Here is a 24,862-nt window from a genome sequence, read left to right on the forward strand (position 1 = left end):
GGGCGCCTTGTGCGTTGCAGCCAGCCCAGATTGCCCGAAGATGGCGGCCTGTGGACGTGTTCGCCTCCTCCTGCTGCCGCTGATCTCCCTGCACGTATGCCTGCACCTCGCCCAGGCAGGGAAGCCACCGGCCATCGGCAACAGAAACGCGGCCGACGGCGTCGGCGGCCCCCAGGGTGACGGCGCCGCGCCCGCGGCCGCCGCGCCGGCGCAGCCCCGGCGCTCAGCCGGCTGGAAGCTGGCCGAAGAGGAGGCCTGTCGGGAGGACCTGTCCCGGCTCTGCCCGAAACACACTTGGAACAACAACTTGGCCGTGCTGGAGTGTCTGCAGGACCGGAAAGAGGTGAAGAGTGGCGGCGGCGGCGGCGCCGGGTAGACCGTGAATGTGTAGCTGTAGGCGGGGAGAGCCCGTGGCACCATGCCCCCCCCCTCTCCACTGCAGCTGAAGGATGAATAGATGGACGGAGGGGCGGACAGGCCGGCCGCCGTATTTACCTGGACGGCCGGGGCCACGTATCCTCCCTCACTAGCCCGTGGCGTTTGCGTTAGCTTCGCCGCTAACTGTTTTAATAACACGCGGCCTGCGCGCTTTCGTTGGTTCAATTTTAATATCTTGCCTCACACGCGTTATCAAACCCTCCCCTCGGTACGCAGGCTGCGACGAGCACGTAGACATCAAATTTGATTTATTTTTTTTCTTCGTAAAACGTGTTAGCGTAATGCAATTTGGCACACGTGAGTCGACTCCAGGGAGTCGCCTTTGCCTTTTCATGTGAAGAAAATGGCATCGTTGTCCCATCGATACATAACCGAATAAGGACGCTCCTACACACGCGGATATAACAGGCAGAGGCCTTTTTTTATGCGGCCGCTCGGTAGCTTTGCGTTTATGTTTTAAGAATGCGCGAAAATATCAATGTACACTGAACTACTAATTCAATGGAGAGTCACTGTGTTAAAAACGCGACTAATTTATACATGGATGTAGATATGTATAAATTACATACTGCTTTATGTGATATTTGTTACGAGGCGAAGTCTCAACAAGCCAAGTTGAGGAGACTCTTCATTGGTTGATAGAACCCCGTTAGTTTTGGTCCTGGTCGTATTTCGGGGGGTTTGGTTAGTTGGGCCTGAGGTGCAGTTTGTGGTTTTTATACCAGCAGTGAAAGTGAAAGTGGTTGGCAAAGTTTTCCCCGCACCGTTTATACCCCCCAAAACGGGCACGAGGCCATACATGCAAATCCAAGCAAACGTCCGAGGATGTTCGCTTAATATTCCAACTGTAACGGTGCGGAGCGTTCCGCGTCCATTTCTGGTGCTTGATGTGTGCAGCGCCGATCGTTTTTGTCCTGAACTCAGGCTGCATCGCTCTAATTAATAAAAGCTCATCTTACCGTTAATGAACCCATTACTCAACTGGAGTACTTCGCAGCTGTGGCATTCCGTAAATGGTGGAGATGGATCGTGTTCGGCTTCCTGTGGGGAAACCTCTTCTGGGCACCAGTGTCTCTCTTTTTTTCAGCGTCTTCTGTGAACGCCGCGGTCAGTGGATCATGCGTTTGGTCCTTAATGCACGTATAAATATCTTTTTTTACATTTTTTATATATATATATGGTGAGATCTCTGCCAGTTTGATACGGTGGGTCAGTCCAGTTCCTGTGTGATTGAGTGTAATATAGTACAATTTTCTTCTGTCGCTGTATGGCTGAGCGTCCCGTGCAGACTTATGGAGATGCGTGTAATCATGGGCACCTTCTCCTTTCTCTCACTGAAGCAATATATAAAAAGTGTGTGTGTGTGTGTACATATATTTATATGTATATGTGTGTATATACACAGTTTTCAATGTGTTTTCTTTTCTTTTTTTTCCATGACCATTTACGTTGGTAGATTCTCACTGAAGGCATCTAAACTACGAATGAACACGTGGAGTTATGTACTTAACAAAAATATATATAAAACGACTGAAAACATGTTTTATATTCTAGTTTCTTCAAAATAGCCGCCCTTTGCTCTGATTCCTGCTTTGCACACTCTTGGCATTCTCTCCATGCGGTCGTCACCTGAAATGGTTTTCAACAGTCTTGAACTTTTGACCTGTACTGTATATAATATAAATAAGTGTGTGCGCTTATATATACACTGAACAGAAAATATCAGCGCAACACTTGTTTTTATTTTTTTCTTGAGCTGAACTCAAAAGACCTGAAACATTTCCTACATACAAAGACCCATTACTCTCAAATATTGTTCACAAATCTGTAAATCTGATAGTGAGCACTTCTCCTTTGCCAAGGTGATCCGTCCCACCTCACTGGTATGGCATATCAAGGTGCTGATTAGACCGCATGAATATTGGTAATGATCTTTCAACGGGTTTCTCCTGTAATGTGGCGCGGCGTTGGGATTCTGTACTGTGGGGTGCGTTTAGTCTGGTTGTCTTTTGTGGTTGAGTTTCACAGTCCATCAACTTTGACTCCACCCTGTATACAAATCAGTCCTTCAATTGCATTATTATAATTATTTTAATATTTCTGAGTGTTTTACTGTGGTCTGTAGCAAGTGTATGATCAGTTGTGCCAGAAGCAGCTTGACCTGCACATTGGTTCTAGTGCGTCAGTGAATGAATGAAAATCTCAGGTTGCGTGGTAAGTTGACCTTCCTGTGGGATAGGCCATTGTGTGTAATGGCAGCAAGACCTCAAACTTGCTCGCTTTGGGGCAGTGGTGGCCTAGTGGGTGGTTAAGGAATCGGCCCCGGTATCAGAAGGTTGCCGGTTCGAATCCCGATCCGCCGAGGTGCCACTGAGCAAAGCACCGTCCCCACACACTGTTCCCCGGGCGCCTGTCATGGCTTCCCACTGCTCATGCAGGGTGATGGGTTAAATGCAGAGGACAAATTTCACTGTGTGCACTGTGTGCATCACATGTGACAATCACTTTAAAGTTTTTCACAGAAGAGATTCAGGTCACAGCAGGACGTGCTGTCTCTCTAACTTTAGCGCCCATTTTCACTGTCAACGATTTCTTTTTATTGACCTAAAACTTTTTATTTTCTTTTATTTAAAGTGCTTTTTCATGTTACTTGCTTGTCCAGCTCCAGCAGGCCTGCAGCTGTGTGGATCGAGAACAATGCAGGGAGTTTGAGATGAAAGATCTTGACAACGCAGGAGACCCTGTCTAGTGATCTCATGTTCAGGGAGTCCAGATGCATGTTTGCTTATTTTATTTGTGATTAATTTATTTATGTTTTTTTTTCTCTAGGCCACCACTGCCCCACAAATCAAGCATGTCTGCAAAACTTACAGGAATAAAAATGATAAAAATAGCTTTTTAGCTATTTCTAGCAGGGGATCAATTAACTTAACTCCCAGGAAACTTTTTTTTTTTTTTTTTTTTTTTCATAAACCCATAAGAATGATTGACAGCTTATGCTAGACAGGGTGGCAGTAGCGTAGTGGGTAACCAGAAGACCACAAAATCACAGGTTCGAACCCCACTTCCTACCATTGTGTCTTTGAGCAAGACACTTAACTCCGAGTGTCTCCAGGGGGGACTGTCCCTGTCACTACTGATTGTAATCATCTCTGGATAAGAGCGCCTGATAAACGCCGAAAGTTTAATGTAAACACAACAACTTAAACGCTCTCACACACTAGCAGAAGCAGCATGGCCAGATACACAATTGTTTAATTAGATTGTCTAAATATTCAAATTTCCTGCGTCAGTCCTTGTTTTTTTTTTGTCTGTTCTTGGCAATTCTAGCAGACATCACCAAGTCTGTTCTAATCATCTCCGTTCCACGTCGTCATCTTGTTGATCTGGTGAGTCTATTGAGAACGTGAGAACATACCCCAACATGCTTAGTCTTATAAAATGCTACAGAAACCTCATCATTAAATGCCTACGGTGGCATGCTGATACTTTGCTGGTGCGCCAGTGATTGAGTGTTAGCGGGTTGTTGGTGTGACACTCATCACTCATCACTTGTTGGTGTGACACTCATTGGAGCAGTGGTGGCCTAGCGGTTAAGGAAGTGACCCCGTAACAGAAGGTTGCCGGTTCGAATCCCGATCTGCCAAGGTGCCACTGAGGTGCCACATGTGATACACATGCTCCCTGGGCGCCTGTCATGGCTGCCCACTGTTCACCAAGGGTGGTGGTTAAATGCAGAGGGTAAATTTCACTGTGTGCACCGTGTAATGTGCTGCTGTGTATCACATGTGACGATCACTTCACTTTAAAAGAAAAAGAAAAGATCATAGTAACTGCTCCCCTTCGTCTGGACCAGGAAAAAAAAAAAAAAGCGATAAAGAACGGAAGAAATGTGCTGGGAAGCACTGAATCCCTCTTTTGTTGAGTGGAAGTGGGATGAAATTGGCTTTGAGTATTTCTGCCGTCTCCAGGTCATTCTGAAGTCTGAGAGGATGTGTGGGCCCGGCCCACGGTGCGGTTTGCTCGCCGCGGGCCTCGCCCTGTTCCAATCCACAGGCTTCTGAATCGTCCAGCCCCGGGGAAACCACGCCGAGCCTGTGGAACAAGCAGAGATCTGTCTGCAGATCCGGTTCTCTTCTCTAATCTGCCAGCGGGTTAACGGGCCGAGGCTGGCTGGGGGCTTGGTATGTGTCAGCGCCCCCTAAAGACAAGTTCTAGGATGGGGGTGTGTGTGTTTTTAACAAAAAAAAAACCCAATGTGCTTGAGATGTTTGTCTGGATCTCTGTGGGGAAATTTTATTTATTTATTTTTGCATTAGCCTAGATTTGAAAGCCGAGCAGATGGTGGATGAAGCCGTTTTGGTGGTTTGTGCTGAAGACTTTTTCGTTTGTGTTGGCGTGGGCTTTAGCGCTTGCCGCATTTATAGAAGGGCTTCAAATATGTGCTGTTAGTTTTTGTTGGGATGAGATCAAAGTGGTCTTTTTCTTTTTCTTTTTTATTTATCATTTATTCAGCACTTTGATTGGCCAATTATGGATGCTAAAGCAAAATTAACAGCAAAGATGGCATGAAGCTCTTGATTTTACGGTGTAATGGGTGGGATGTTGAAAGGTGCTGGAATTAGAAGTCTATAAATTGTGAGCGGTTTTGTAATAAATTGGCCACTGTTACTGAAATTGTGGTCAGGGATTTTCACAGTTTTTATTTAATATGCGCAGTTATTTCTAATTTAGGATTAGAAATAGAAATGTGGAACCCAAATCCAGAACAAATCAGGATTTCAGGACCTTTGGTTGTCAATCACTCCTACAACTACCCCCTCCACTCCCACTGCTTTGAAATCTCTCTTCACGTGCTGGCCTGGCTGACAGAAGGAGGGCGTGGCTCTGACATGTTGGCATATATTGATCGGCCTGTACTGGCCTCACGGAGGTTTCGCTGCTTTTGATATAAAGGGACATCTGGCAATACCGAGGCAGCAGCTGTCTCCTTTTATAAGGCGACAATGCCCCGTGGTGATTTGTGTGTGTGTGTGTGTGTGTGTGTGTGTGTGTGTGTGTGTGTGTGTGTGTGTGTGTGTGTGTGTGTGTGTGTGTGAGAGTGAGAGAGCGTCTGGCCGGCAGAGAAGCGAGCGTGTTCTCGGCGCCCGTTCCTGGCGAAGCAGAGCTGTCCGTGTGCCGCCCTCGGCGCGAGTTTACCGGAGACGGCGAACCTCTCCGGTAGCGGCCTGTCTGTCAGCGGGTTGCAGAGCGAGCCTGTGAGCGCTTGTGAAGGTGCGCGCCCCACGCGTTCGCCTAATCGCCTCACTTGTTCATGCTGCTCATGTTTCATCGGCGCTCCGCTTGCAGGAAGGAGGATGCTTGTGGTTTGTTCAGCGGTGGTGGTGGTGGTGGTGGGGGGGGGACTCTGTTCTGAGATAAAAGTCTTTTACAATTTCCTGTTTTTCAGCAGATAGGCAGTATCAGTGAAAGATGAGTTGTGATGTTGAAATATCCCACAAAAAGTAATGTATTATTCATAATGTTGACTGTGTAATTTAAAAATGACTTTGTCTTTTAAAACCACCTTTGGTGCACAATTTTTGCCTCTGTTTACATGTTATTACGCATCATTGTTAGTCTAGATATTTTGTGGAGCAGTACCAATATTTGAAAAAGCCTCTAGTTTAACAATTAAAGATAACCGCGTGGTGGCCGGAATAAATCGCAGGACCCAACAGGCTCTAGATGCGGCGCAGGCCGAGAAGAACGGTCGCGTCGCCGCACCTCTGAGCTGCCGAGATGTTAATGGTCTGCTCTGTTCGCCGCTGATGACATCCCGGCTGTTGCTATGGCGATGGCAGGCCAGCTCTCGGTGCTGAGGCTTGTCCTCTCAGGGGAGGAGCTGCTGGTAGAAGTGTGGCGAGCTCACGGTGACGTGTTTGGGAGCTCGGCCTGTGCCAGCGCCGTGTGTGTGTCCTTTCTGTGTAGATGAAGCAGAGTTGGCTGGTGCTGTTCCCACACCTCTCGGCATCTGGTTTGACCGTCATGGTATATTCGTCTCAGCTATGTAGCAATAAATACCTCATATATAAACGTGTATATACTAGAGGTGTAAACCTTCACTGGTCTCACGATTCGATTCCGAATAGACGATGCATCATCATGCAAACAATCAATTTTTCAACGGTTCTTCATACTGTTTCATGAGAGAGATGAGAGTTATGGCCTCGTTCACACGGACGTCTGAACCAGACGGGTTTTTTTTTTTTTTTTTTTTTTGCCGTTCATGGCATCAGGTGAGCACGGACTGAACACCGATTGTTTTTCGACACAGACGTTCAGTACCAGCATTCGGTCCGCTTCGCGTTCAAACAACGTCAAATAAACGCTGCATGCAATGTTTTCTTGGTGTCAGTTTCTACCGAAATCCCGACGGACGTTAAACAGTGACAAATTTTAAGTGAAACGCCAGTCGAACGCAGTGCAGCAAAAACGTGTATGGCACTCAGAGGGCGTTCATTTCGAGCGTCCGTGTGGCCGAACTCCTACCTAGAGAAGCGCTGTTCTCAGATCAGGCAGCTGCAGTCTCTACCATTTACTACTTTTTTACCAGTATTTTTATACCAAGCAACATCATTGTAATGTAATTGATTATGTTCTGCACTCCATCTATGCAGAATCATACTCATCTGCATCACGATGCATCGACTACAAGATTGATTCAAACACCCCTAATATATACTACACTGTTTCATTTGAAAGTGAATTCTTGTATGAATTTAATTCATCCTTTCTTTCTCACTTTAGGACACGGACCTGGCATCAGATTGCAACCATGTAAGTGTCTGCTGAAGCGAGTCTGATTTGCCTACGCGCAACCCCTGTTTGGTAGCATGATGACGTGTGTTCTTAACATTCCAGGATACATCAGAGTAATTCCTTAAAAAGCAAGCCACACCTTTCTGTCATCTGGTTAATGTGAGGCAGAAGTCTCGATTGTTTTCTACAGTCTTAGGTTCGAGCTTAACATTGTGTTTTTTTTGGCCAGACTTTGCGCTTAAATTGGCTTCCTGACCGAATTATTTTGTGCGACGCGAACTTAGTTCTGGTTGGTGCTGCACTTCTGCCGTCTGGTTATGTTGTGACTGTGATGCACGTGAAAGGTTGCTGGATGAATCAGTTCCTCTTGCAAGGGGGGTAGCGAAGTGTCCTAATGTGTCTGCATGATCACACAGTCTTATGAGCAGAGGAAGAGATGAAAGCGATCAGGTCGCCAGTATAAATAATTGATTGAACGTGTTCTTTTTAGCTTCTGTGGAACTATAAGCTGAACCTGACAACGGACCCCAAGTTCGAGTCTGTGGCTGTGGAAGTGTGCAAGAGCACGATCACTGACGTGAGTTTGCATCTGGTGAACGATTCTGCTTCCATTGTGACTGTTGTGTTTTATAAAAGCTGTTAATGTCCTGCTCAGATTAAAGAATGCGCGCAGGAAGAGAGGGGAAAGGGGTACCTAGTGTCCTGCCTTGTGGACCATCGTACTAACATCACCGAATACCAGTGCAACCAGTACATCACCAAGATGACCAGCATCGTTTTCAGCAACTACAGGCTCATCTGTGGATTCATGGATAAGTGTCGCGATGACATCAACGCGTTGCATTGTGGGAGCATCAGCGCTGGCGAGAAGGTAACGCATCTTGAACATGGAACTCACGCACTGCGTTACCCTCCTTGTCAGCAGAGGCCAGTATTAAACAGGACAGTGTCCTTCAGAACTATCACAACCGAAGTACGGGATTAATATTTAGTCATGCTTTACATGTTTGTTTATTTATTTATTTATTGCATGTTTCTTCCTCAGGACGCCCACTCGCAGGGCGAGGTGATAGCGTGCCTGGAGAAGGGGTTGGTGACTGAGGCGGAGGAGCCGGCTGACCACTACACCATCAACGAGGAGTGTAAGAAGGCCATCATGCGCGTGGCCGAGCTCTCGTCTGACGATTTCCACCTCGACCGACACCTCTACTTTTCCTGCAGAGAGGACCGCGAGCGTTTCTGTGAAAATGTAAAAACAAACGATTTTACATTAGTTCACACTTTTGTGTTATTTAAAATGATACACTTTTAAGTAATAGTTATAATAAGATAGTGTTTGTCATTCTAGACACCAGCAGGAGAGGGACGAGTCTACAAATGTCTTTTCAATCACAAGTTTGAAGACGCCATGTCTGAGAAGGTAAATTTCAACTGGTGAATATACTGAATTGTGAAACAGGGACTAACTGCAGCAAATAAAGGGCCTTTATCTTTTATTCATTCCTCTGCTTAATTCACTTGATAAATGTATTAATTAATTTATTTATGCAGTCTGTGTGTGTGTGTGTGTGTGTGTGTGTATGTATGTATATATGGTGTTCTGACTTTATTTAAAATATTCTATAATTATTAAAAAAAGAACCATCCTTAGTATTGTGAAAAGCATACCACTACTTTGTACTAAAGAAATAAACAGTAGCTGTAACTGGAACATTTGATTGAGGACTTGGAAGTAGTGCAAAAGGCTGAAGTTAATGTGTTACTGACTTATAATTCTGAAAGTAATCAGTCCCCCCCCTCACTCTGTTAGATCTGGGAATTTGCTGACACATGACATTCAAATCAGTGTCCTTCACCGTCTGTTGTGGCTACTGACTAATGTTATGGTAACTGGTTTTGTGTTTGTAGTGCAGAGACGCTCTGTCCACGCGCCAGAAGCTGATTGCCCAGGACTATAAGGTCAGCTACTCACTGGCCAAGGCCTGCAAGGCTGACCTGAGGAAGTATCGCTGCAACCAGGATGGCAACATGCCCCGTGGACGAGAGGCGAAGCTCTCTTATCTGCTGCTCTGCCTTGAGTCGTCTATACACAGAGGTAGAGTTTTGAGCACAAGAGAATATATTGTACCATTAGATTTGGTAAAATATGTAATATATTTATAAATGGGGAGCGGGAAAATGCTGAGTCTGCTTGTACTTTTCAGGCCGTACAGTGAGTGGAGACTGTCAGGGGGAGATGCTGGACTATAGGCGGATGCTGATGGAGGATTTCTCCCTGAGTCCAGAGATAGTTCTGCATTGCCGCGGTGAGATCGACAATCATTGTGGCCTCCACCACAAGGGCCGAACCCTGCATTGCCTCATGAGAGTGGCCCGTGGAGACAAAGGCCCCATGGACAGCCTCTGCCAGAAGGCTGTGAGTCATTTCGGTGTTTTTTTTTTTTTTTTTTTCATTTTTTTTTTTTTTTTTAATGCATTCCTTCTCATATGTTTTTTCTAATAGATTAATTACATTTTATTTTGAGAAGTAAACTTGAATATTTCATATGCACAACAGTTGCAGACCTTGATCCAGGAGACTGATCCTGGAGCAGATTACCGGATTGACCGGGCTCTGAATGAGGCCTGTGAGTCAGTCATCCAGACTGCCTGTAAACACATCCGCAATGGAGACCCTATGTGAGTGAATAACTTCATTCTGCATGATAACCACCCTTTACCACAAACACATGCCAATATTCCATCTAGGAATATTGAATATTTTTCGAGTTAAATATTCTGAGAGATGGGGAGGGATGAATTACATGAGTGAGATCTCATGCCTTATCATGCCTTGTCACTATCGACTCATAACACAAATAATTACAAATAATATACATTCTAAGAAGCGGTAATGTTAGTTGGCAATCATAAAAATATGATACCTTGTAGAAGCTCCGAGTTCGCTTTGAGATGCTGTAGTTTTGACGAGGTACTTTTATGGTAAGCCAGGTCCATTTTACAGTGCATACCCCACACTACGTTGTCCACACAGCGTAAAATGGTCCCACACTTCAAGCATTTTATGCCTTTTACGCATACCGGTATCTTCATTTTCCGCGCATTTTCAATCTTTGAAATGCGCGTCAGTTAAAACAGTCAGTGTAAAACAATTATACCAAAGCTGCGCAGCTCCGCACTGCGTAACGGGCGTGATACGATAATAGATTGACTTTGGTGACGAATTAAAATAAGCCTCTAATATTTTTTGTAATCGAATCATTCAAGTTATTCGAATAATCGTTTCAGCCCTAATTCCATCATTCCAGAGCTTCCCAATAGCACATTCTATCAAATAATAGCCCAAAAAATGAAGCATGGTAATCTCAAAACATCACTCCTTTCTCACACCGTTCACGTTGAAGTATGTTCAGCTGACTCTTCTGTTGTGTCCACTTCACCACACTCTTGAGCTGTGCTGGTTAGCGACCCTCAGAGCTACTGCATTTGGCAATGTCTGATTACGTAAAACAAAGAGCGTGTTCATGAGTTCCAGACCTCCTGAGGCACTCGATATGATTACACAGATGACTCATATTTGTACAAAAGACAGGTTGGGGGTGGTCTCAGGCCTCTAAGAGGACTGGTCGATATATAGACAGAAATGCTGGAATTTTTGAAAATGCCCTGATGAAACAGTGTGAAGTATCGTCGAAAAATTGATTTTCATCGTGATTTATCGATAATTGGAATAGAACTGTGAGACCAGTGAAGGTTTACACCTCTAGTATATATACTGTACAGTACATATGTATATATGAGGTATTTATTGCTACATAGCTGAGATGAATATACCATGACAGTCAAACCAGCTATTTTAATACTATAGCATGGATAGCATAAATGTGGATTTTCTGTAAAATTTTTGTGTATTACATCATCTCATAACAAATGATTAAAAACATGCATCAATTCCTGACATTTTACCAGTCACTCTTCACAATATTTGGAAATAAAGTTGTTTATGTTAATTATGGAAGTGTCCTTGGTTAAGTGTTGGCAGACCTGAAGCTTGATGAAAAGTTAAATGTATTTTATTTAATTCTGATTATATTACTGCATTTAGGGTACTCTCATGCCTCATGGAACACCTTTACACTGAGAAGATGGTGGAGGACTGTGAACACCGGCTGCTGGAGCTACAATACTTCATCTCCAGAGATTGGAAGTGAGTTTGTGCCACGCAGTCCAGATAAGTCACCTGCCTAAAAACCAGTCACAGGTTCTAGATTTAATATTACCATGCTCAGGTGCCACTGAGGTTCCCTTGAGCGAGGTACTATCCCCACACCCTGCTGCCCGGCAACCTTTCTTGGCTGCCCACTGCTCACTTAGGGGGATGGTTAAATACAGAGCACACATTGCGTTGTGTGAACTGTGTGCTGTACTTGTGGCACATCACAATGACAAAAAATGACATCACTTTCTACAAGCATCTTTCTCCTTGTCCTGATCTCTAGGTTGGACCCTATCCTGTATAAGAAATGTCAGAATGATGCGGTACGCATATGCCACACCCATGGTTGGAATGAGACCAGTGAGAGTGATATAATGCCGTCTGGCGCCATCTTCTCTTGCCTCTATCGCCATGCATACCGCACCGAGGAACAAGGCAGAAGGGTGGGTACATGGGAAATGAACGTTTTTGACCCTAATTAACATTAAGTGTTGCTGTTTTGTTCTGTGCTTAGCGTATCATGTTAAAAGAAAGGTAAAGAGATTGCAGTAATTGGGATGACAAGCATTTCCATTCTAAAGTCCATTTGAATTCCATCCTTTAACTTTGTCAGAAGATATCATCTGATTGCATTTGATGAGTGAACAGTGTATCAGTCCCAAGTGTGGAGAATCTGAATAAATAATGACTTGTATGCTTCAGTACCTTGATTTAGAAAATATCCAGAATGTAAGTGAGCATTGATTTTATTAAAATGTCTTAGAAGGCATCAGTGCATCAATTAAATCCTGAATGTGGTGGGAGCATTAATTGGCACGAGAGACTGGATTATTTCTTATCATGAGCATTGATTGCAGTTATTGTGCTGTTTTTTCAAATGGATCCTGATTTCCCCTGAGACTGGTATGTTTAGTGATAATGTGTGTGTGTGTGTGTGTGTGTGTGTGTGTGTGTGTGTGTGTGTGTGTGTGTGTGTGTGTGTGTGTGTGTGTGTGTGTGTGTGTGTGTGTGTGTGTGTCTTCAGCTTTCTCGAGACTGTAGAACAGAGGTGCAGAGGACGCTGCATCAGCGGGCCCTCGACGTGAAACTGGACCCAGAGTTGCAGAGGCGCTGCATGACTGATTTGGGCAAGTGGTGCAGTGAGAAAACAGAGGCGGGGCAGGTAAGGCACTTCACACGGCGTTACTGGCTCAATGCTGTTATTACACATTTTAAGTAATCAAGCGTTTTCTATTAAACACCTTTTTTTTGTAGTTTTAGTTAAAACGTAATTATGCAAATAAGCAATGATATTGAAGTACTCTACATAAATTGGCATTTTAATGGGTTAAATGGTCCTTCTTTATCAGATGCATCAGTGTATTAATATCTGGCTACACACTGGACAGTTTTAACCTCATATCTGGGGCTACAAAGATTTGTTCGTGCTGCTTTATCAGTACATCCAGGGCAGAAAATCAAGCTTCACACATCCAAAACACTGAAAGAAATAATTATGTTGATTGTTGTACCTTTGCTGTTATTGCAGGGACATATTGAATCAATTGCATAAATTAATTGGATAAATCAATGACAAAACTATGGAAGTATTATTGAACACTGAATACTGACATTCCAACAATGCATTGTAGAAAATTAAATATAATTTTATTGGTGCACAGTGATGCCATTAACCATGCCTACTTTTTGTGTCAAGAATGGTGCTTTTGCTGAGAGAAATGCAAACACAGTGCTCACGTTTGGTCTGAAACCGAACCAGTCATGTGTATGTTTAAAAAGTCTTTCTGAATTTTCGGTGCAAGCTGGCACCAGCTTGCATACCACTAGAGGATGCTCACGTCCCACTAGTGGTCTATGGACTACACATTGAGATTTATGTAATCATAATCAGAACTGAAATACAGAATAAAATAATAAGAGAACATTATTAACTCTGCTTTGTCAGGAGCTGGAGTGTCTTCAGGACCATCTGGAAGATCTGGGTGCTGAGTGTAAGAATGTGGTGGGAAACCTGACAGAGCTAGAGTCTGAGGTGAGATGAATACCTGTGTTGTGGTATATGATGTCATTACTGATTTTTGATTATTAAAAGAATTTAAAGGCATGTTTGTGCTCCCCAGGACATTCAGATTGATGCTCTGCTCATCAGAGCCTGTGAGCCGGTCATACAGAGCCACTGCCATGTAAGTCTTTTTATTGCCTCCCTCAATATATTATATTATATTATATCTGATGCTACAATTTTTAATGAACTTTTAATAACTAATTTGGTTCCACACATCTAATTGGACACAATGTACCTGCCCAAACCCAGCACAATATCAAACAGCAGTATAAGCAGTTTAAGCCGTGTTCTCTTTTCATGCCAATGTCATGATAAAATAAATTTGTAGTAGAGCTCTGGTAGTTCATTCAGTGTCTGGTCTGTCTAATTCTGACATTTGCATTCTCGCATACAGCCCCTCCTTGTAATGTCTGTGTAAGTTCAGGGTTGCTGTGCATGTCTGAAAACAGCTTGATCTATGCCTTCATTACACTCACAGATTCTTTCTCCATCTGTCAGGATGTAGCTGACAACCAGATAGACACTGGTGACCTGATGGAGTGTCTGGTGTTGAATAAACACCAGAAGGAGATGAATGATAAATGCGCAGTTGGGGTCACACACTTCCAGCTGGTAAGATGCAGCCAGTCTCACTCTGCAAGTTGCATTAATGCTGTTGCTTTTTCTATACTGGCTAACATGTTCGTGACTGATAACAATCTCATGACTTCCACAGTTACATCAAACTGTTTGATGCTTTGGTGTTTGTGGTCCAGTAACCCTCAGTCCACTTTTATCCCTGTCGTTAGATCCAGATGAAGGATTTCCGATTCTCATACAAGTTTAAGATGGCCTGCAAAGATGATGTTCTCAAACTGTGCCCCAACATCAAGAAGAAGTGAGTGCTGCTTGATTCAAGTCTGATGAAAATATCCCTTTATTTGACATGATACAATGTGTGATAAGATAAGTGTGTGTGTGTGTGTTAGAGAGAGGTATGACCTTATCTGGTTACAACTTTGATTCACTTCATGGTGGTTCATCGAATGTAAGTTGATTCTTATAAGAATTTTATATAAAAGAAGATACCAGATGAACCGTTTTGCAAGTTCTACACAATGCTCTGATATGCAACAAACTAGGAACCATATAACTTTGTGATATGAAAATTTTTGGTTTTCATTTCTTTCTTGTGTCTCATTCAGGGTGGACGTAGTGATCTGTTTAAGCACCACCGTGAGAAATGACACCCTCACAGAAATGAAGGACCAGAGAGTATCTGTGAAGTGTCGAAGACAACTCAGAGTGGAGGAGCTGGAGATGGTGAGAGCCTCCATCTTACCCACAAGTCATTCATAGGACTCTTCAGTCCCCATTCTGCCAGTACACATGCTTCTGAGGTCACCTTGTTCTATACTTTTGCTTTTGTAGTCTGAAGATATTCGTCTGGAGCCTGATCTCTTTGACAACTGCAAGAATGATATCCGAAAATTGTGCCAAAATGTTGCTTTTGGAAATGCTCAGGTAAAACCGCACGCAAAACACAACTGATTGTTAAATTCCCGAGACTTGCATGAAGATGCTGAGTGTGCTGTGTGACCATCAGGTGATTGAGTGTCTGAAGGAGAACAAGAAACAGCTCACTTCACGCTGCCATCAGAAAGTGTTTAAGCTTCAGGAGACAGAGATGATCGATCCAGAGCTGGACTTCCAGCTCATAAGAGTCTGCAAGCAGATGATCCGGGTGAGTAAGGGTCTACTAAAGGTGCATCAAGGAATGTAGACCATTGCCTTGACAGGTCTGCGGTTTTTGTGGATTATGGAGATCACCTCCGTGTTCGCGTGGTGAGGATAATGTTCTCACTGATCAGTGTATTATGCTTCATATTTTGCACCTTTCCTGCAAATTGCTTAGTTAATTAATCGTTAAGGATTGATTGCCTCATGCAGGAAGAAATGTTCAAAATGCTTCCTGTAATCTCTCTCACTTTTTTTTTTTTTTTTTTTTTTTTTTTTTTTTTTTTGTGTGTTTTCCCTCCTTCAAGATTTATAACTGTATTGTCTGTTGCCCAGAGGTTCTGTACGGAGGCGGATGCCAAGAACATGCTGCAGTGCCTGATCCAAAACAAGAACAGCGAGCTTATGGACCCCAAGTGCAAACAAATGATAACCAAGAGACAGATCACCCAGAACACAGGTACACAGAAAAGTAGATAAGCATAACGGTGCATAAATTACTCTTCCTGGACTGATGTGCTAGATTGCAACACTGCTATATTTCAAAAATTCTGCATTGTATCCATAGTCCTTGGCCACTTTGAGGTCCACCTTCTTCAAAGATGTACAGTTAGAGGCTGCTGTTGTACATGATTTATCATTCAGCCATCGCCTTTTCGTCAGTGGGCATTTTGTGAATATCCTTGTCTTCTTTAGACTACAGGCTGAACCCAGTGTTGAGGAAGGCCTGTAAGGCTGACCTCCCTAAATTTTGCCAGAACATCCTCATCAAGGCTAAAGATGACAGTGAGCTGGAGGGTCAGGTCATCTCTTGCCTGAAGCTAAAATATGCAGACCAGGTAAAGTACATGCACTAAGGATAGCGAGCAAGAAGACACATTACTGAGGTAAGCTGTGGATAACCCGTATTGTCTTCTGTGCACAGCGCCTCTCTCCAGACTGTGAAGACCAGATACGGGTGATCTTGCAGGAGTCTGCTCTGGACTACCGTTTGGACCCTCAGCTACAGATGCAATGTTCTGAGGAGGTGACAGGACCTGTTTAGTGTTAATTCAAATAACGGGAAGGCTAGAACTTCAGGATTGGGGGGGGTAAATGTGTAGTATTTTGTAAACCTTGATGTAAAGCACGTCATGTTAATAAAAGTAGGTATAAAGACCAATAAAACTGTGTGCTGAGTGTGTTTTGCACATGCAGATCCCTCGGTTGTGTGCAGAGGAGGTGGCAGCACAGGAGCAGACGGGTCAGGTGGAGGAGTGCCTGAAAGGGAATCTTCTGAAGATCAAACATGAGGGCTGCAAAAAGGTAAAATTCTGCATGCATCTTCTACTGGAATAAGCAGACAGCTCCCTGTGGTTTGAGGAACAGACACATATAAGGCAGTAGCCTAATGGGTAACACTCTCGCCTATGAACCAGAAGACCCAGGCTCAAACCCCACTCACTACCATTGTCCCTTAGACATGTAAGGAAGTCATTAGTTTTGGGCGAGAGTACAAAGTGCAAGGCAGGCTTTCCGTGGAGCTTTAAAAAGTCCTAAATTCGAGTGTAAAGGTTTTAAAAAGACTGCAGACCCAATAAATAAAATAAAACAAGCCTTCAGTCTGTCAGTAATCCTTCGCTCACGGCGCAGTTTGGGGTGTACTAAGTGTCTTCGTCTGCCCAATCCGTACCACTGCAGGTGCGGAACCGATCAGGCAAGTGGTACCGATTGGGTACTGACAGCGCACATGGAAAATCCTGGAGGGACTGCAGGATAAAATATGAACAAGCATAATGTCTAAATATTGTTTTATGTAGCCTCCATTTTTGCGCTAATCGAAATGCACACCGCTCATTTACCTGAGCCCTGTAAAATAATAGAAATGAAACGCTGAAAAAGCATAATGCATCTATTACATTACACTTTCAGCAACAGGAAGCAGCAGATAATGCAAAGATCAAAGATGATAAACACTTGCCCTTAAAACACTAACTTTTAACCTTCTTTTTAATTAATTTATTTTGTATTCATTTCATCTCAATGAAGCACTTTAAGCAAAAAAACACATTTTCAGTCATTTAGAATTTTGCTTCAAGTAAAGAACTCTATGATAACCAGATTGTTAGTTAATAACAATTTAAGTCAATATTGCCTAGATGGACAGTGATTTTAAAAAGGAAAAAAAAAAGTGAACCTTTAAAACTGGGTGGTTAAATGTGATTCCATCAAAAATTTGGTGCTGGTGCACCTAAGAAGAAAAGTTAATCTAGAGCCCTGCATCCAACACTCAGGTTAAGGTAACATATGCTTTTCCCCTCTTTCTTCACGTTGCATTTTTATTTTGCCCATGCAGGAAGTATTGAACATACTGAAAGAGAGTAAGGCTGATATATTTGTGGACCCAGTCTTGCACACTGCCTGTGCTCTGGACATCAAGCACCAGTGCGCTTCCATCCCGCCAGGCAGAGGGCGCCGTAAGTCCACTCTACAAACTTCAAACACCCTGCAAAGCCCAATGTTTCCCACAGCTTTGAAGTGACTGATGTAGTTAATCTGCTAATTATCTGTCCATGTTGCAGCAGGGTGAATATTAAGCCCTCCTGATGCTTCTGTTTATTAGGGTTCCTGATGTCCAATTAAAATGGCAAACGAGGGCAAAACAGCTTTCATCAGTGTAGATTTTTTTTTTTTTTTTTTTTTTTTTAGCGTTTATCTTTATCGTTTGTATTATTGATCAATCTGCACAACATCTTCAGCTCATTGTTATGGAAAGACTGACATTTTGTGTGTGTGTGTGTGTGTCTCTCTCTCTCTCTCGGTCTCTAGAAATGTCATGTCTGATGGAGGCTTTGCAGGACAAGAGAGTGCGTCTGCAGCCAGAGTGCAAGAAGAGGCTTCAGGACCGAATCGAGATGTGGAGCTATGCAGCAAGGGTTAATGCATTTCTATACTTGCACAAACCCTACATATACTCTATAGAGGCATACATACCTGGATCGTGTCTGAAGATTACAGATTTGTATAGATTAATCCAGCATGGAGTTTATTTTATTTTAATGCATCCCTAAATAAGGAGTGTTGAGATGTTTGATTGAAAGTACTGATTTTATTATTTTTGCTGCTTGTTTAATATCAATGTTGATATTTAAGTGAGTGTCCCTGCGAGAACTACATTTGTTGATACTCTTTGGTTAATTTTAATGCTTTATGGCATCATTACTGATTTGCAGATATGTGTTTACATCAGCTGCATTAAGTCAAGATTGGGAACACAGCAGTGTGGTATTTTGCTCTTGGCGGGTTAATTTACTTCCTCTTTTTGTCTTCCCCTATCTAGGCAGCACCAGCAGATGGCTTCTCAGACCTGACCGAGGAGGTGCTGTCCTCCCCGGCTAAGAACTACATCCTGTCCATGATGGGCATGGCAATCACCCTCCTCTTCCTCATGGGGCTGCTATGCGGCCGCATCACCAAGCGAGTCACCCAGCAGCTGAAGGACAGGTAGAGGGCGGCCCCGCCTACTCCAAGCCAACCCGAACACCCCAACAATCCACCACCGCCCTCAGCCCGCCCCCACATACACCCACCCCAGCTGTCCAGTGGAGCCGCCTCCACCCCTGCCCTGTTTGGTGTGAGGGGTTTGGGCCTGGCAGGGGCAGAGACCGCTGTGTGTGTGGGGCCCGTGGTTGTTAATCGAGGGGCTGTGTTGGGACCTGGTTCTTTTCACTGGTCCTCATGCCTACGCTTGTCTTCTCTACCTGGATCTCCACGGATGTGGACAGAAGAGACGGACTGCCAGCTGCTTTTCTTTTCAGACTCCTGTCGTCATCTTTGTCTCCGTCTCTTCTGCTCTGTTCGAATCACTCAACGCTTCACCCTCACCTCACAAGAGGTGTGGCTCCTCTATTTATTATAGTTTTTACCCCACATTCTTTTCTTATTTACTTGCATTTGCTTTCACGTGCTGCAGCTTACGTTGGTTTATTTTGGGAAATGTTCATATGAGGTTGAAAGTGTAACTGTGTGCAGGAGCGTCATGTTTGGAGGGGTGGGGGGGGTGGTGGCTGCCATTTTGCAGTTCTGTCAATAAATGTATGTGTGCAGGGAACAGGAGGGTATGTGTCATAGCAGTCAGTGGCAGGGAGTGATGTATTGATCGGGTATTTTTTATTTTTTTGGGGGGGGTGCGGGTTAGAGAAAACTAGTAATTGAGCTGCGTGTTTGTGTGTGAGAGAAAGAGACGCCGGCAGGCGTATTGGAGAGTTGTATCTGCTCTTCTCATCTGAACCTTTACCAGCCGCAGTTCTCTCTCATGTTCGACACTGTTGGCCACTCTCAGCCACGCTGAGTTCACGACCACGTAATAACTACTCAAAACAGGGGTCCAAAAGTGCTTAGAACTTCCATTAAGCCATACAGACATTCTCTGTACTCATCAGTGACCTCTAAGCTGTAACCGGAGAATGGGTTTGTTCAGGGGGTCGGATGTTCGGGCACAATAAAGACAGTCTTGGGCATTTTACGCAGTAGCTGGGACGTCCTCCTTTCTAGAATGACCAGATTGCCACCGAGGTTCTGTAACTGAGGGACCCTCGAGGTTCATAACACCCCTCCAGCGTTAATCTGCCACGCTGGCTGAGCCAAACTGGCCTGTACCTATGTATCAGTGAGTTTTACGATGCTATTAAGGTCCTCTGTGCATGTCCCCCCAGCTATATTGGTTCCGGGGTTCTGGGTTTAGCCTTATTTATTCTTAATTGTGCAAGTTGGTTTGAAGGTTTAGTCCTGTTCAAATAAGCCAAACCAAAAATTAAAATTTTGTCTAAACACCCTTGAGCCTACAAGAATGCTTGATGGGAAATAGCATTTGCAGTTTTTTTTTTTTTTTTTTCCTTCCTTCACTAAAGGCCTTGTTTTTTGTTTTTGTGTGCGTGTATGAGGTCCATTTGGCACACCTCTCTTAAGCCGGACTGCCTGTCTGTAATATCAGCACTGGCTAAGTGAACAGAACCTCTGCCGGCTGTAATTGGTCCTACAGTCATGACTCCCATTGGTTTAACACCAAGTGCCCCCCTCTGCACCCCCGCTGGCATCCGCACCGGCAAGGAAGCGGCGGTCCTGCGGAACGTGTACATTTTTGTACAGTGCATACAGTGGAGTTTTGCTGATTTTTAATTTAATATTGTGGTCTCTCTCTGCTCCTTGCCCGGTGAGGGGGAGCCGCCCCTGTAAATAGCTGTAAACTTCTGCAACAGGACTGGACGTGAAGTGGTTGTGCTTTTAGGCGAGTGGAGTTTTTATTACGCTTTATGTTGCTGAGATACGCTTTAAAAAGTTCCCTGCTGAAACCATATAATGAACGTGAAGAGTAGTCCTCCTCCAGTTTTCGTAGTGGTATCACAGGGCATGCGTTTGTTAATTAAAAAAAAGAATCATTACAAAATAAAACAAGCTCAGTATTTCTAACCCCCCAAAAATTTAGACAAACTACTGCCTACCACACGCTTCTAATGGTGTGAAAAGGAAAAAAAACGATTTTGTCCTGGAATTTTTATTTTTTTGTCTGTGTACAGTACTTTACAGTAAATCAAACTGAATACACATTTTTGTCAGCAAGTCCTCACACTCCAGTTTTAAAATGACACAACTCATCTTATCCTCGGCCAGGCTGGTCGATGTCTTTGAAATAAACGCTCCCTCACGGTTCTTTTTCCCATTGGGAAGATCTGATTGTTCCTGAGCTGGTTCTGAAAACCCGCTCGGTACGAGCCATGTGTACAGGAAGTGGAGTAACTAGTTAACTCATCCTGTGAAGTCAGTACTCACTGTCTGTGTACATTTTGAAAGTGCAAACTCCTTTTACAGTCCAGCTGAAATATGCTATAAGGATAACATGGAAAAATATTATACTATATATATATTTTGTAATTTTATTTTGTGTTTTTTTTTCAGAACCGAGAATGATGCCATGTACTTTTAAGAGCAAAATGCATTTTATTTTATTTTAATTTTTTTCTCTGTACAGGTTGATTTGAACAATTGTTAATAAATTCAGTCTAGTACTTTTTACATTATTGTTGATTGTTTTGTTTTTATTATATTTTGTATTTTCTTTTCTTTTTTCTGTATAGTGAATCGGAGCTAGTGAGTGCCTGGAACATCCCACTGGCCAGTTCTGCTTTTTTAATGTATAGGGAGGCAGACAATGCTCAACTCGTGCCAAACGCTTTAGTCTTTTGTGTGTGTGATACATTTTTGTGTGTGTCTGAGCGAGAGAACTGTGTGTTTTTCCTGTCACCGTGGTGAGACATTCTTGCAGGAAAACCTCAAATTCTGTGCACTGCTCCCTTCACAGGTCCTGATTTGGAATTGACTGCCTCACCCAGGACGTTCGATTCAAAAGCGTGGAATGAGAAATAAAGAGGGGAGGAAAACGTAACATGTTCCTAATGTTGGCATGCCTCCAGCAAAACTAATCAATACTGGCCTGCAGATATTCTCCATAAAATTCACCGTGCCGGGAATCTCCTCCTCATGCTGTTCAGTCACTTTGGCAAGGCTTCGCCCTTGGGTCGTGTTTGATCAGCATACAGGTTTTAGTTTTATTTAAAATTTAATAGGTCATTTTAAACCTCCTGACTGTGGCAATGTCCAAATGGAATCTGGTTCTTCTTTATTCATTAAGTTTTATAACAAACGCATTGGTCAATAAATACAGTCCTCTGATAAATGAAAGTCTGGCGAGTCACAGATGAGCTGTTTTAGAGTGCCGGCCATCAAAGTTTTATTTGACTACCTTGAGTGAAAATTGAGCAGTTGGCGCAATTTAAGTAGATGAATTCAGATGAGCTGCCGATTACAGACGGGCCCAAATGAAATGAGAACAATGTTCTGACAACACAGGAACAAGCCAGTGAGCTCAGGTCATTTAGTCACTTAAACAGGATCAAGATCATTTTGCAGTTTACAGTCTGCACAGTAGGCAGCTAGTTAAGTCTTTCTGTCCTTTCTGTTCGGGGTGGCATCAGAATAATTAACCTATAATGCTGCAATAGCATGTGGTAACTTTATCTTAAATGTTTTATTTATGTCCGGGCACATTTAAAGAAAGACTATATATGTAACCTTGACAGAAAAACTAATTTTACAAGAAAAAAAAAAAAAAGCACAATATAAAAACAATATTTTCTATTGTATATAATATAGAACAAATATAATTCGTTATTAACATTTGCTATTAGGATTGGCTTAATGTGTGGGGTTCTGCTGACCCCTGGTCGAGACCGTATCAAACCACACATAAACGGGTATCCTAGAAGCTGTAGGGTGATAAGAAGACCGTGACCTTGGTGACGTAGCGTCCAAGCAGGTTGTGTCTCTCCAGCTCGCTCATCTCCACATCAGCCTCCAAAGTGGCAGGGCCCAGGACGGGGTTCACCAGCAGCAGCTGTCCCGTCTGCTGCCCCGACCGCACCACGGAGAAGTGTCGCCGCCCCTGGCTACCGAGCAGGCTGAAGCGCAGGGTATCTCCAAGCATGCGTGCTGCAGACACTCTGAAGAGGACTCGAGGAGTGGACATGTTGGAGACCACTGACATGTAGTGGAAGGAGACCGAGATCGGGGCCTGGAGGCAAGCCTTGTCCCAAACCATGCATGGATTACGCTCACAGCGCCTGCTGAGACAGTAATGCTGTAGTCACCAGTGCTGCTTCCTGATCAATACAGTCTAAATGGCTCAACCAATTATGTTTCAGAACTGGTACTAAACATCTTGCAATGGTTAAACCTACCCTTATTACATAGTCTGGATTGGGTGGTTTCTTTCTTATACCTGCTAATGCCAAGGTCTCATTAGAGCCATCAGTACTGGATTTAAAAGGGAAAGTGCTTGTTTTTGCCAATGAAAAAAATCATAGCTTGCTGACACACAACGAAATGTGTCCTCTGTATCAAACCCTTCATGCGCAGTGGGCAGCCATGACAGGCCCCCGGGAGCAGTGTGAGGGAACGGTACCTTAGCAATTCAGGATTTGAACCCACAACCCTTCAGTTATGAGTTCGCCTCCTTACCCGCTACTACTGCCCAATTTATAGCATGAACATTGGAAATCATCTTCCTGACCCTGTCCACTTAACTTGAGTTTCTGACATAACATTCCTTATTAATATAAGGAATAATTTCCTCTCTTGCCCTGTGCATACTGTATGATGTAGCACCACACCCTCCCAAAATTCACCTCCATGCACAACATAAATATACAATTGTATGTTCTTGTTCTTGTTGTTAAGCAATTTCCTTAATAAAATGTTCTGATTCTGATTTTCATTTATCTGTGCCTAACTGATGAATAATATTAAACTATACTGTATTTCTACTTATGTTTTACTGGCTCTGTACCTGTATGTTGCACAATTACAATAAATTTAAAATAATAATAAAAGGTTTTCTTTTACATGTGTTATGTGTTGCTTTTATTCAATTATGCTGTTTGGCACCCAGGCTGTTGCTATGGTTGTAATGATTAGTTCACTGCCTTCAGTGTTGGGAAGGTTACTTTTAAAATGTAACATATTCTGAATACTTTGGATTACTTAATATATTGTCTTGCTTTTTACAACTACATGAATGTAGCAATCACAGATAATAAAACCCTGTTTTTCCTTAACCATTTCATTATTTATAAAGCTGAAATGTGGAAGAGAAACATAAAATATGCCATTGAAAAGTATTCCCCTTTTATGGTCACCAACATATTCCATGACTTAGTTAAAATAAAAAGTAGCCTTGCACAAGAAAAATGACCCTCTTTTTAATTAGGACTGCACGGCGTCTCCGTTCCACGTGGCCTTCCTCAAACCCTCCGAGCGGCGAGGTTAAACCGGGCAATGGCAAATTACATTTTGAGGCATGTATTCTGTAATCTGTAATGGAATACATTTCAAAAAGTAACCTTCCCAACACTGAAAATGAATGGAAATCAATGTAAAATTAAGTGCTACTTTGATTTTTTAATTGGGTATTACTGCCGTTTAGCAATGTCAGTGAATGTAAAGAAAAATGAAAAATGATTGCTATTTAATATTCTGACAAGTGAAAGTCATCTGCCAAGAATCTGGGGAGAGAAGCAACTCTTGGTATGTTTTCAAGTTGCATCATGTAGCCCTTTTCAGACAGGGAAATGCATTTTCAGCTCCATGTATTTTCTGAATCACTTCCATGACACTTTTTTTCTAAACAAAAATACAAAGCCTTTTCTGGGGCATTCTGTGTTTTATCATCTCTTTACATTTTTCTGCTTGTTTTGCTGGTGAGAAATCATCACCACAAGCTAAATGACATCATTTGCATGCATTAAACAAATGGCTCATGCTATGTAGAGTAGGTTTCGATCTGACGATGTGCATTAGCTCTGTTGAGACGGTTGAAAAGGTAGCGGTAAAGGAGAGACTACGTACTGCTGTGCTGTTTTGATGTAGGTGGCGTTCGGATACTTGGGGCACTCCACCTGCACACACCTGTAGTCCCCAAAGGTGTTCACACACACCTGATCCGGCGTGCAGTTGTGCTTCCGGCTCTCACACTCATTAATGTCTGCACAGTGAGGACAGGCAAACCGTCCAAGTCAGTGCACAATCTCAGCCAT

General features: G+C 43.3%; 2 protein-coding genes across 3 annotated transcripts in view; one reads left to right on the plus strand and one right to left on the minus strand.

The window, feature by feature from the left end:
- Positions 1-21,292, plus strand: glg1a (golgi glycoprotein 1a). Its single transcript, XM_028958256.1, has 26 exons — positions 1-343; positions 7,228-7,257; positions 7,730-7,816; positions 7,895-8,110; positions 8,285-8,488; positions 8,588-8,659; positions 9,148-9,334; positions 9,444-9,655; positions 9,797-9,918; positions 11,345-11,446; positions 11,739-11,898; positions 12,480-12,617; positions 13,401-13,487; positions 13,576-13,638; positions 14,019-14,132; positions 14,309-14,397; positions 14,705-14,822; positions 14,931-15,023; positions 15,106-15,243; positions 15,573-15,696; positions 15,933-16,075; positions 16,162-16,263; positions 16,434-16,541; positions 17,572-17,692; positions 18,045-18,151; positions 18,556-21,292. The coding sequence occupies exons 1-26, from the start codon at positions 41-43 to the stop codon at positions 18,721-18,723; spliced, it is 3,408 nt and encodes a 1,135-aa protein (XP_028814089.1). The 5' UTR covers positions 1-40; the 3' UTR covers positions 18,724-21,292.
- The window catches only part of LOC114766901 (fibulin-7-like), a 7,655-nt gene continuing 3,488 nt past the window's right edge, over positions 20,696-24,862 (minus strand). For both annotated transcript variants that reach the window (XM_028958258.1, XM_028958257.1), the window contains 2 exons: positions 24,675-24,810; positions 20,696-22,891 (listed from right to left, as the gene is read on the minus strand). In XM_028958258.1, the coding sequence (XP_028814091.1) occupies positions 22,531-22,891; positions 24,675-24,810 (497 nt within the window). In that variant the 3' untranslated portion in view covers positions 20,696-22,530. The remainder of the gene's footprint in view (positions 22,892-24,674; positions 24,811-24,862) is intronic.

Source organism: Denticeps clupeoides, chromosome 17 (assembly GCF_900700375.1).
Source record: "Denticeps clupeoides chromosome 17, fDenClu1.1, whole genome shotgun sequence".
NCBI classification, from domain to species: domain Eukaryota; kingdom Metazoa; phylum Chordata; class Actinopteri; order Clupeiformes; family Denticipitidae; genus Denticeps; species Denticeps clupeoides.